The sequence below is a fragment of the Xiphophorus couchianus genome, chromosome 2 (assembly GCF_001444195.1).
Source record: "Xiphophorus couchianus chromosome 2, X_couchianus-1.0, whole genome shotgun sequence".
In the NCBI taxonomy this organism is placed as follows: Eukaryota; Metazoa; Chordata; class Actinopteri; order Cyprinodontiformes; family Poeciliidae; genus Xiphophorus; species Xiphophorus couchianus.
In genome coordinates, this window is record NC_040229.1 from 31,844 (window position 1) to 44,044 (window position 12,201).

At 37.2% G+C, this 12,201-nt stretch overlaps 1 protein-coding gene across 1 annotated transcript; it reads right to left on the minus strand.

The window, feature by feature from the left end:
* Positions 1–336: 336 nt before the first annotated feature.
* LOC114134880 (glucocorticoid-induced transcript 1 protein-like) lies at positions 337–12,201 on the minus strand. The gene is made up of 8 exons (XM_028001741.1): positions 11,522–12,201; positions 9,765–9,910; positions 8,309–8,410; positions 7,922–8,038; positions 5,943–6,071; positions 5,699–5,867; positions 4,609–4,771; positions 337–3,013 (listed from the first exon to the last, which is right to left on the minus strand). Exons 1-8 carry the CDS (start codon positions 11,643–11,645, stop codon positions 2,737–2,739), a joined length of 1,227 nt encoding a protein of 408 aa, XP_027857542.1. The 5' UTR covers positions 11,646–12,201; the 3' UTR covers positions 337–2,736.

Sequence of the window (12,201 nt, forward strand, 5' to 3'; positions counted from 1 at the left end):
ATGAATCTCAGAAATTTTCTACTAAAAATTTAGAAATTTCTGAGTTTCAAATGTTGAAAATGTTTTGACTTTTGAAAGTTTTTTCTAGAAAATGTCTGAGATTAATCATTAAACATCTGAAGTATTTGGCATAAATCTACTCCACCTTTTTACTTTATTTTATTTTTTTTATTTACAACTTCCCTCATCCCTGTCAACTTTTGGATTGACAATAAATATCCATTTTGAAAAACTGAAAATGAGAAAAAATGGGCCACTTTATATTGATTCTAGGTTGCTTTTTTTTTAAACAGATGTGGTAAAAAGTTTGAAGTGGATAAATGACAGAAACCAGAGTTTATTGTCACACCATATTTATGTGGACAGGACACAGAACCTGAGAAAACAGCAAATTCCCAACATCCAAACAGAAAGGAAGCATTTTATATCAAATGGGAAAAGAACAATTCTATTCTGTATTTTTAATAATAATAATTAAAAAAAAACTACAAGTTAGTGGAAAGATCAATCAAGTCTCCATCACCATGCTCACTAACACACACACACCCACACACACACAAATCTGTCAGACATTTTACCCAGAAATGTGTAAAAAGTGGAAAAAAACCAAACATCCTCTCCTGGAAGTGCATAAAACTCCACCTGATGATGAAAAACATGCCACAAACAAACATCAACAAAACTAGAAATAACAGGATTTTTTTTCTTTTTACTTTTAGCTTATGCTGCAGGTAACTGATAAAGACGTACAAAATGCACTTTACTACTCTTAAGATTTACAATGAAGTACAAAAGGTATGAATGTAAAAGAAAAAAGAAAAGAAAACAACAAAGAATTGCAACTCAAAGGTAACAGTTCAATCTGTGCAAACTTGTCTACCGGAAATAAAACTAGTTGATCGACTTGTCAGCTTGGCAGAACGAAAACATATCAAAGCAAACATTAAAGGCGACACATCTATACCACTAAAACTGGTTAGGTAGTCAACTAGGCCGTGAAACCTCAAAACTATCAACATAGTGTCAAAAACACACCCATCTGGTGTATTCTTGATACACCAACATCAAAAAACAACATCTTTAACTACTAACTCACATATTTTTACAAAAACAACAAACTACCTTAAAGCAGGAAGCTGAAGCTCTTGGGTATAAATGCTACCCAACTCCAACAAACGGAAATTTCCCTTCAGTCTAGTAGAATAAAACAAAAAAAGTGATTTCATTGTCTTCTCTTGAGTCAAGCAAAGATTACCAGCTGATTTGTCATGCACTAGCAACATCCAGTTACACATAAATATCTTTGAATACCTAAAACAAGGAAGAAAACTCATTTTAATAAGAGGTGAGTGTTCTCAGAAGACCTAGACTCCTGATATTTTGGACAAACATAAAAAAGAGGAGGATCTAGGCAGGAAGTGAAGCCAGTAAAGTCAAAGCTCTGTTGTATGTTTTTTTTTGGCCATAAATTTCTTTGGAAAATAAAACTGATTGACCTTAATTTAAATGGTTTGAGTTTCTGGAAGCAAATTGTAGCTTATAAAGTCTTTCCTTTGGGTTTTGACGGAGCTCAGAAGTGTTCATACCCCTGGTAAAATTTTGTTTTTTAAAGGAAATTCTGATAAATAATCAAAACTTTCCACTTTTAATGCGACATATTCTGAACTGATCTGTTAAAGAGCAAATATTTTGGGGGAAAAAGCAGCAATAACCTCTTGTTTTAATTGCGTTCAGATTTTCTACCATCTTTCTAGTGAATCTGGTAGCTAAAGTCAGAAAAGCCTCGATGTTTAAAGGTACCAGTCATAAGAAGGCTACGAATAAAATTCCTCAGCATTATTTTCCATAGCATCTCACCATGAGAAATGTATCCAAAAACAAAACGTGAACCCGTCAGGAAGACAACAGCAGCACTGATTCTATATTAGATGATATATTCTATTATCCATATATCTAGACTAAGAAGAAGGGACTCAAGAGAGAATTCCCTACCGAGGTAAACATGGTGGTGGCATCATTATGCTGTGGGCTTGTTTAATTTTCTTGCTAATGGTGGATACATTTCTGAAAACTTTCATGAATTTTTACACAAAACCTTCAGGATTTCTGCTAGAAAATAAAAATTTGAAGTCCAAACATACAGTTAAGCACAAAATTATTGTATCGAATTATTATATTATTTTAATTTTACTGGGATGTGGATGTAAAATGAATGTTTTTGAAGCCGAGACTCACAAAGCGATTATTGAGAAGGATATAACTAATTTGCAACACAATTTTTAATACAAATTTAAATAAATACAGCTATATTATTATATTTTTTTAATACAAAACTCATTTTACAGTTTTATCATGTTGAGAAATAACATTTTGGTTTAAGGTGAGACTTAAAATCCAAATACGTCAGGAAATATGAATAATTCGGGGCTAAAAGGTACATCTACAAACACAAATGAATGAATTTGGATTAAAATTAGAGTTAAATTTGACTGAAAGTGCAATGGACTAAGAGAAAAAGTCACAATAAAAGGTGGAAAGACTTGATTTGTCAGGAAAAATACCTGAAATTTCACCAGGGGTGTTCACACTACCATGTCATTTATTTGCCCCTCCTCCAGAGTTATTTATAAATCAGATTATTTTATATCTAAAGAAGAAGAGCAGTTCAAACACACCTGTCCTGGTCCAGGTAAACATTTGCATCATCATTTTCACAGAAAAGAGCTGCAGCTGTGATCAGAAGGCGAGCGCCTCTCCCGATGCGTCTCCCAGCACGGCGGAGGCGGCGGCCGGATCCGGGGAGGCGCCGCGGTTCCCGGCGGACGGCGTTCCCTGGCCGGAGCAGTTCCCGACGGGAGAGACTGTGAGGCTGCGGATCAGCAGGTCCATGGAGGGGAACAGGGGCTTCAGCAGGCTGACGGGGCAGAAGGCCGAGCCGCCGTGGGGGGTGAAGTTCACCTTGTTGGGGTCGGGGCAGGAGGAGACCGGGGCCTCCTTGTGGTGGTGTGAGATACTGCAGGAGAGACCAGGACTTAGATTTTGGATCGAGGTCATCATCGTTAAGTAAACAATTTAACTGAAACATACTGGAGGAAAACTGTAACTTTTATAAAACCAACTAAAACATACTGAAATTATAGCAATAACATTTTTATTAGTATATTTATTAGCCTTTCAAACTGATGTGAAATTAATTTTAGTTTACGCCAGCTGTTGGTAAATTACGACGATACATTTTCCTCCTGGTGGCAAAATGACGATGTGAGAAAACACCAGAGTTGGGTAGTAACTAGTTACATTTACTCAGTTACATTTGGGAGTGTTTTTACTTTCACTTGAGTAATCTTATTATAAAGTTTTTCTACTCTTACTTGAATAAAATTTCAGGATTTTCTACACACTGAATGAGAAACAAACGTTTTAACCAAAAATTCCCCAGAGACAGACACACACCTGCAGTTTTCTTTAGTTTCATAAGTTTTTTATTAAAAGAAACCGATTTGGAAACATTTATTTTGCCTGACTTTGTTCTTTTTTGTTACTTATATCGTCATTTGTGTCCTTAAAATACCAAAATTTCCACTTATTACTATATAATTTTTAATATTAAATGATTAATAATCTTATTAGTAACTCAGTACTTGAGTAAACGTTTTACCAAATACTCTTTTACTCTTCAGTAATTTCTTTGATACTTTTTACTTTTACTTAAAGTAAAAGTAAATGTTGAAGTAGTGCTGCTCTTACTTGAGGACAATTTTTGGATACTCTACCCAAACCTGCTTGGTTGCTTAGCAATAAATCAATCAATTTTTTGAAAATAGTAATTTCTGTTGAGTATTTGTTACCCAATCTTTGTACCATACTTCGAACCTTTAGAATTTTGCACGTACAATTAAACCAAAGTATGAAAAAACTAAAACTACTATTATTACTACTGAAAACTAAACAATATTTAACAAATAAACAGAATTACACAATCAAACTACACTACAATAAAAAAAAACTAAAACTTTTATAATTCTATTTTGGATTCATGAATGCACAGATTACCAACAGATTACCAACAGATTACCAGATTATGTGCAATGTGCCTGAAAAAAGAGCTAAATGTCATCACTGTAAACCAGAAGCTGTTAGTTTAACTCATGAATCAGAGGGAGTGAGAGACTAAAACCAAGACAAACGGGAACGAAAACGCAGCTTCACTTCCTATTAGTGATTTTACTCCTAATAAGTTTCAACAGTTCAGCTCATTTTCAGCCAATAATGCAAAACAATTTCCACACATAATGAAAAGTGGATATGAAACTAGATATTCTCCCAGGCGGAGCAGGAACTACGATAAAATATTATTTTCAGTTTATGTACATAAATAAATAACAAAAATTTTTTCTAATTTTACGTTTCTCATCAGAAAAGATCGATGTGTCAGACTCATCTGAATCCTAAACAGTTTCTGTTAAAGCATCAAATAACAATCCTGCAGGTGGAACAGGTGGTTTTATCAATACATTCTGCTGCAAGTGGCCCTTTCAGTACATTTGTGATCTTGATGTTGCCTGAAACTAAGATTATCTGGACGTCCCTGCAGCAGCAGAACGGTACCTGAACTCCTCCCAGACTCGGACCTTCTCGCAGCCCTCTGGAGGTTCTCGCTGGAAGCAGAAGCTTTTGTTGAGTCCTGGAGAGGAGGAGATTTGTGGTGGCTGGCTGAGCTCGGCCTCGCTTTGGGAGGACACTGGAGACAGCGGACATTTCTCTACTGAGCCTGAAACAAAAAGGAAAAAAATGCATATAAAGTATTTGTTTGCTGCTTTATTAAAGGAGACATATTAGTCTTCCTTCAACAGGTTAGGATGAGTTTATACAAAACAGTTACATCATATTTTTTGGTCAAAATCATTCATAGATAATGAGAATTTAGTCCTATGAGTGAATGAGCTGTTTTAGGGCTCTGTCTCTTTAAATCCAAACAAACTACTTCTGGCCATATTTACATTCGCATCTGAAAATGGCTGCAAACAGATTCATAATTATACAACCATACATCTTTGAAAAGCAGAAGTGGAGCCTCCTGCACAACCAACAAGAATACAGCAAGTGGTTTCTGGACAATAAGTCAACAACAAAACACTTGTCTTTTCCAGCAGCCATTGGGGTAAAACCAGACGACCAAATGTGACTAATTGCATAACAAATTAAAATGTTTTGTTTTTCTCTACCAAAACCTGGATGACAAAAGACTTCAGTTTGGTGCTTTTGTCTCAATTATCCCTTTTTTTGTTTAAAGATATTTCAAAATTCATTTTATTTGTTGTTTTATTTATTTTTGGACAATTAAAATGTCTTCCATTTCCAGTGTTAAATGTTCATTGCAATTTAAAGTTCATTGATCTTTGAGAATGTATTCTTGATTTATTTTGCCAGTATATTACTTGAAAATGTTCTCAAAACAACAATAGTATCTTTTATCGCAATAACGTCTTGGTCAGTTTATTGTCCAGTAAAATTTGTCATTGCGACAGGCTTAGTGAGCGTCGAATGAGAGTTCAGGTTTTTGGAACGGCTCGTTTTCCAGACACCAAAGAAACATTAACTTATTTTTAAGCGCTTGGGTTGATTTTAGAAGCCACATGCAAGTACAAAAACATCCAAAATGTGGATTTATTTTGCAAAATAAACTACATAAACTAGCCTTGGTGAGGGTCCAGAGGAGCATCTAGAGCGTTAGATGGAGGTGAGGCGCAGGGGGAGGAGCAGTTGGAGGAGGAGGAGAGGGGTGTGGTGGCGCGGTCGCTCTGCGAACCGCTGCTGCAGCTGTGCAGAGGCACCGGAGCGCGGTGACCGTCTGGAACTTCGAGCAGCTGACGAGAAGGAGAACAAAATAAATCAGGCATCACTGTGATTTTCTGAAGACAGAAGACATGAGAGACACCTACCCTGTGCTGTGGGGGAGGAGACTGGCTGATGAACATGCCCTCCAGCTCCTGGTTGAGGCCCTCCACGCTGCAGCGCAGGCGGGGAACCAGAGTAGACAGAGGCGAGAGGGGGATGGGAACCGGCTGGGTCTGAGGACACAAACACGTTCCACTTAACTTTTAGTTCAAAACATTTTAAAGGCAGCTCCTGACTTCAGTTCAACAACCACACAAATTACCAGTTCAGTTATTTGATATAAATTAATCAGTCAAGTTTCAGCAACAAGGCAGTTCAAAGTGCGTTACGTCGTAAAAATCACAAAAAATGCAAAGTTATAAAACTGTGGCGAAACCAGTGGCGAAAATTGTCAAATACCGTCAATCACATGGAAATGTGATTGACATTTATAATGTTTCGACTCCACACAGGTGCTTTATAGTCTCGATTTAAAGGAACTCATCTGCAGACTTGGCTCCGCCCCCTAGTCTCTTAGCTCCGCCCATGTAAACATTTAAATATATGAGATGAGACTATTTTAACTTCTACTCATATCTATAAGTTATAAAAAATACTTACTACAAACTAAATCTAATCCTGCTGCACCCATCTGTACACAAATTTGGACCAGAACTGGATCATCAACAGGACAATGAACCCCTGTCCTTCTGCTGCAAGGAACTGAAATGCAGCCGAGTTGTAAAGAAGAGAAAGAGGAGAAAATTTCTTCTCAACATTGTAAACAACTGAAGCATCCAGAACACTAGCTAATGTTGCTAGTGGTTGTTCGTCATTTTCCCCGTGTCGAAAAAATTCATTCTTTCATCTTTCAGAAAGAGAAAATGAAAGGCCTCACACTAACATGTCCACATCCAATAAGGTCAAAAGTCCAGAAAAAGAAAAACTCAACCCATATACCCAATATCTGATATTAAACTCTAGGAAATTGTTCAATTTTATCAGAAATTCTGCTTAAAAAATCGATAAGCTTAATAGCTTTTCATGCAATTAAGCCAATTTCTTCAGTGTAAATAAAATTTCACGATTTACAAAAACAAAATACAGATTTAAATGGAAGGGGTGAGAACGGATTGCAGAATGAATGTGACATTTTATTGAGCAAGGACTGGATTTCTAAGCCACGCCCCTTTGGTTCCGCAATCCCAGCTTCTCATTATTGAGTGCTTGGTCACAGTATACTCAAAAGATGTGAAAAAAACAGAAGAACTGATTTGCAACAGGCGGTGCTGCACACATATTGCAAAACTTTGAAAGGGGGTAGGAATGAAAAACTTTAAAAACCCAGAGAACTGGGTTTGAGAAAGTTGTTATGCTCCAAATTACACTTCACCTAAAAAAACTTGCTGCTTAATTTTTCTAACGGATTAATTGACTCGGCTAGAAAAACTCTTCAGTGAACAAGCATCCAACTCTGCTAAGGATCTTTGCACAGGAAGGACTTTGCTGAGATGCTAGGCTAATGCTAGCTTGTTTCCTCTCGGATTTGATACGACTTGTTGATAATTCAGCTCATATTGATGTTTCCTTGTGAGCATGCAGAATTTAAAGAAACAACACTTCTGTTGCATCAGAATCTAAACGCTATGCTTTAATTTACAAATTGTTGTTATGAAAATGTGTGTTTTTGGGTCTTTCCCACAACAATAAGTCACGAAATGAGCCTAGAATGACTGCCTTTGTTGCTCTAAAATAGCCAGTATAAACTACAAACTGATTTTATTTTAAACAATTGTGGCCACAAGCCTCAAAAACCAAATCAAGCGTGCAATTACCAAACACTACAAAATGACCAGCTGTGCTCAAAAGCAGAACTATGTGATGTAGTGATCTTCCTGTTGCTTCAGTGTTTTAATTCAGTCACTTCCTGTAAATAGTTGCACACTTGACGTATAAATTCAAAAATTGGACACAGACAGTCGTAGTAGAAGACTATGAAGTCTCAATGGGCCCCTGTGTTTGTTTGATGATGGTGGTAAAGTACCTGAGTTGCTCCTAGGCTACAGCTCCCATGAGGATAACAACACTGACGATCTTTGTCATGCACCCCAGAGGCTGCAGGCTTGCTGCCCTGCTGCAGTTGTTGTTTCAGTTTGGCAATCTGCAAAATAACACAGGTTACAGCCAAGCACATTTGTGCATACGTCGGCATTAATAGCTTTAGTCATGCATGTTAAAAAAAAAAAAAAAATCATTTGCAAATAACAGCTGAAATATGCTGTAACCAGATTTTCATGTGCATGTAGGTGAGAAAACAGGAAGTTTCCAAGCAGCAGATGAGATCACAGCTCAGAAAAGTTAGTTTTTTTAATGAGCTTGGCCACTTGAATCCAGAGTTATAACCTGCTGAGGAATAAAAGCAGAAACTGACCTCTCGAAGATGCTCAGCGCTGCCCCACGATGCCGAGCGTCTGTGGCTGCCGCTGTTGCTAGCTCGCCTGCTCCTGGACTTCTCCACCCATGACTCCGGAGTCTACAGATAAAAACAACAGAAAAAGGTTTTTAATGTGAATTTTTAGCTCAGATCATCACATCATGTGAGTCTGGCCAAAAAAACAGCGACAAAAATAAACCTCACATAACATCAAAACCTCTGGTTTGGATCACACAGATAAGGTGGTTTTATTTCGTTCTTGGCTTGATATTTTAAACAGCTAACACCCACAGATATGCTCTTCACACTTCTAGAAGAGCAAAAGAGCAGGAGAAACTGAAAAACAGAGCGAGTGGAGGATGTGGGCAACCGAAGACCAGTGGCGAGGCCCTGCACACACGGAGCAGAGAGGATGGGTGCAGCCAGAACAGCCTCATCAGCTGACTTCAGTCACTGTTCTCATGGCTGTGGTTCACACTATGTAATAGCTGTGCAAGCACCGGACACTCCCTCCCCTCTCCTTCCACTCACGTCTCACTTCTATCTTTGCAGAAAACTCAGGGTAATAAATAGACCCCATGACTCAAGCCTACTCAAACAAAACTATACTGTAAATTCATGCAGAGCTTTAACAAAATTGTGATAAACTCATTTCTCTGACTCACTTTTAAACTCCTAAAATAACAAATGCTGCAGAAGTTGTGCGGTAAATGATAATATTGTCATTCTGAGACCATTTTCAACTAAAAATAGAAACATATTGATGCAACTATAACCTCTCAAATATACATTTCTAAAGAACATTCAACACTGGAACTGGAAAATATTTCAAATGTACAAAATGAACAAACAAAACAACATTAATTAAAATGATTTATTAAGACTCAATAACCAAAACTGCATTAAAAAAATATTAATAATAATAATAATAATAATAATTCAGGCAAAAGTGGCAGGAAGTGCAAACTAGCTTTATAAATTAAAACAAGATTAATAATTTCCATTTGCATTATTTTTTTTTTTCTCTCTCTTATCAAAAACTGGATGACAAAAGTTTTCATTTTGGTGCCTTGGTCTCAAGCAGCCCTTTTTTTTGAAGGATAATTTTGTTTACAGAGACTATATTTGTTGTTAATTTTTGATATTTAAAATGTCTTCCAGTTCCAGAGTTAAATGTTCTCTAGATTTTAAAGTTCATTGATCTTTGAGAATGTGTCATTGCCATTATATTAATTGAAAATGATCTCAAAAACAACATTCTCGTTTATCGCAATAACTTCTAGGACGATTTATTGTCCAGTAAGATTTATTGTGACATGCCGAGTTTCAAAATGGAGGCTTTTTGTTGATATTAAAGGGAAGCTTCTCTTTAACGAATGGAAATTATCACGGTAATGTTAATTTACTATGTGATTAGTCGATTTATTGCTGATTAACTCCATTTATAGCATACCTGGGTTGATTTGTCCTTGCAGGACGGACCGCAGTGGACTTCTGGTTCTTTCGGCCAGTGTCCCTGCAGGTACGGCCCGATGATGGCGTCCAGCGACATCGTCCGTCTCATCCCCGAGCTCAGCTGGTGCAGCCTGGGCTTTCCTGCTACAAACGTTGCAAAAAAACATAATGCATTTTTAAAAAAGGCAAGCAGGTTAGACATTTTGTATCAGAAATTCATGTTTTCATTTAAACATCCGGTTTTGTAAGGGAATCTGATATTTTGGAATAAATCTGGACAATGAAATTGACCATTTTATTCTTCAAAAAAGATAAATATTTAAGTTCCTTCTATGAAAATCTGCATCTCAATTTCCACATCAAAACGACCGCTGTTCTTTAAGGACATCAAAACATTTCATAGAAACATCGCCAATATTTAATCAATTATTTCGTAGACCTATGGATGTTGCACATGGTTTTACAGCACTGCCCCTCCCCTGCCTGTTGCTGCTAAAGCTACTGAACTGCACTGCCAAGAAACAGATTATAAAACCAGACAGTCATGGTGTGAAAACTGAACGAACCTCACCCACTGAGGTTACACAGGTCGACTAATTACCCAGCAAATATCAGTTTGTTACATTCATAATGTTACACTATTAAAAAATCCCACATATATCAGCTCTTATTTTAAATTCATGCATACAAAAGAACAAATCAATGTTTAAAACTCTAATAACTAACATGCTATGTACAATTACTGCTTTCCTGTTTCAAATAAAAGCCGTTTTTAAAAAACTTTTGGTGTAGCTATTTATTCTGGTAGTCATAACTAAATATAGTGCTACTGGGTTAAAAACCACCTCATGAATACATTCAATCAGGCAGGAAAAGGGTTTGTGAAACTGCAGTAACCTTTAAGTTCGGTAACCTTCTGCCCTTTTGGAGGAGAATGAAACTTCTCCAGATCAGAAAACAAATTAAGAATTTATTTTGCAAATAGAAATATCACATCCAGACTCTCAGTACATGTTACGCACTTCCTATTTGTTTACCCAATATTTAATGCAACATTAAGAACCTAAAATAACTAAATGCATGCTATAACTAATTGTTTTGTAAGAAGCCCATTAGTGTTTGATTATTGATATAATTTTATTTCTTCCTATGCGGTACCACACAGGGTGTTTCGTTAACAGTGGTGTGCAACAAACTTTCACAATAAACAACATCAGCTAATAATAAACAAGTTAAAAAAACATATAGGCCTTTTTAAAAATAAAATTAGGTGCATTTCCACAACAGAATCATACTAAAAGTACCACCAATATTTTTTAGATCAATATTTTTCACAAATATCCACTTTCTTGACTCGTTTTTCTTCACTTTAAAGCGTAAAAATGGATATAAAATGGTGGTTGTTTAAAAAGTATAACGTTTCCTCCAGTAGACATTTATTCAAATTGTAAGTCGCCCTTTGTCAAAACATTTGCAGCTCTTGACGAGTTTTATTCAGCTGTACTGAGAGCAAAGATGGCTCTGATCTAGAATTACAGATCATGCCCAGATTACAGATAAATAAGTCAAAAATATTTTACATTTAAAGCATTAATTGTCTGGAGTAATTTTCCTGTTAAAAAATTGATTTGGGGGACAAATATGACATCTTTCCAGAGTAAAAGTTGTATAAAAATCCTCGTCATCCTTGCCTGATATGATGTTGTATAAGTTTCTGTTTCCAGTCAGAGCTTAACAGGTGTTTTGAGTCCATACCTGACTTCCCATCCCTCCGGTTCGGTCGCGGTTTGCTGGCCAGCCTGAAGGGAACAGTCGCCTTGAGGGGCTGCGGACCCAGAGAGCCGGGCCGGGGATGTCCAGGTCCACTTCGGCCGGACATGTCTGCGGGAACCAGCTTGAACTAATCACCTAAAAACTGGCAGCCCAGTTTCAGCTGTACGAGTTGGGCTGCTGCTCGTAGCTTGGCTAAAGTTACCCACTGCAGCTCTTCCTCCTTTAGTGATGATGATGATTACTCGAAACCGTTACAAAGTTCTCCCCTGAGCCGCACACATAACTTTCACAGTGAATTAAACAAGTTAACGTCACTCAGCTCGACATATACACGTTTTATTGAGCAAGCGCCGTCGCTAGTGGTACTTTTTTTTGTTGTTGTTGACTTGGTCGTTTTCGAGTTAGCAGCCTAGCAAAGCAAAGTTTCTTTGTGAGGATGTTGAGATGTTTCGCCCCTCTGCCGAACGAGGAAGCAGCGCTAGCTTAAAAAAAAAGTCACCCTAACGTCAACTCCTCCGTCTTCAGAGCTCATTTACAGGCCTGTTTCATTATGTGTTTTTCGGGCCGAGGTGTGTTTTTGACGGCCTTGAAAGTTGCGAAAGTAGACGTGGTTCTCTTCCCCCTCCAGTGTTCTGGCTTTAATGGCAAACTCAAAACACTTC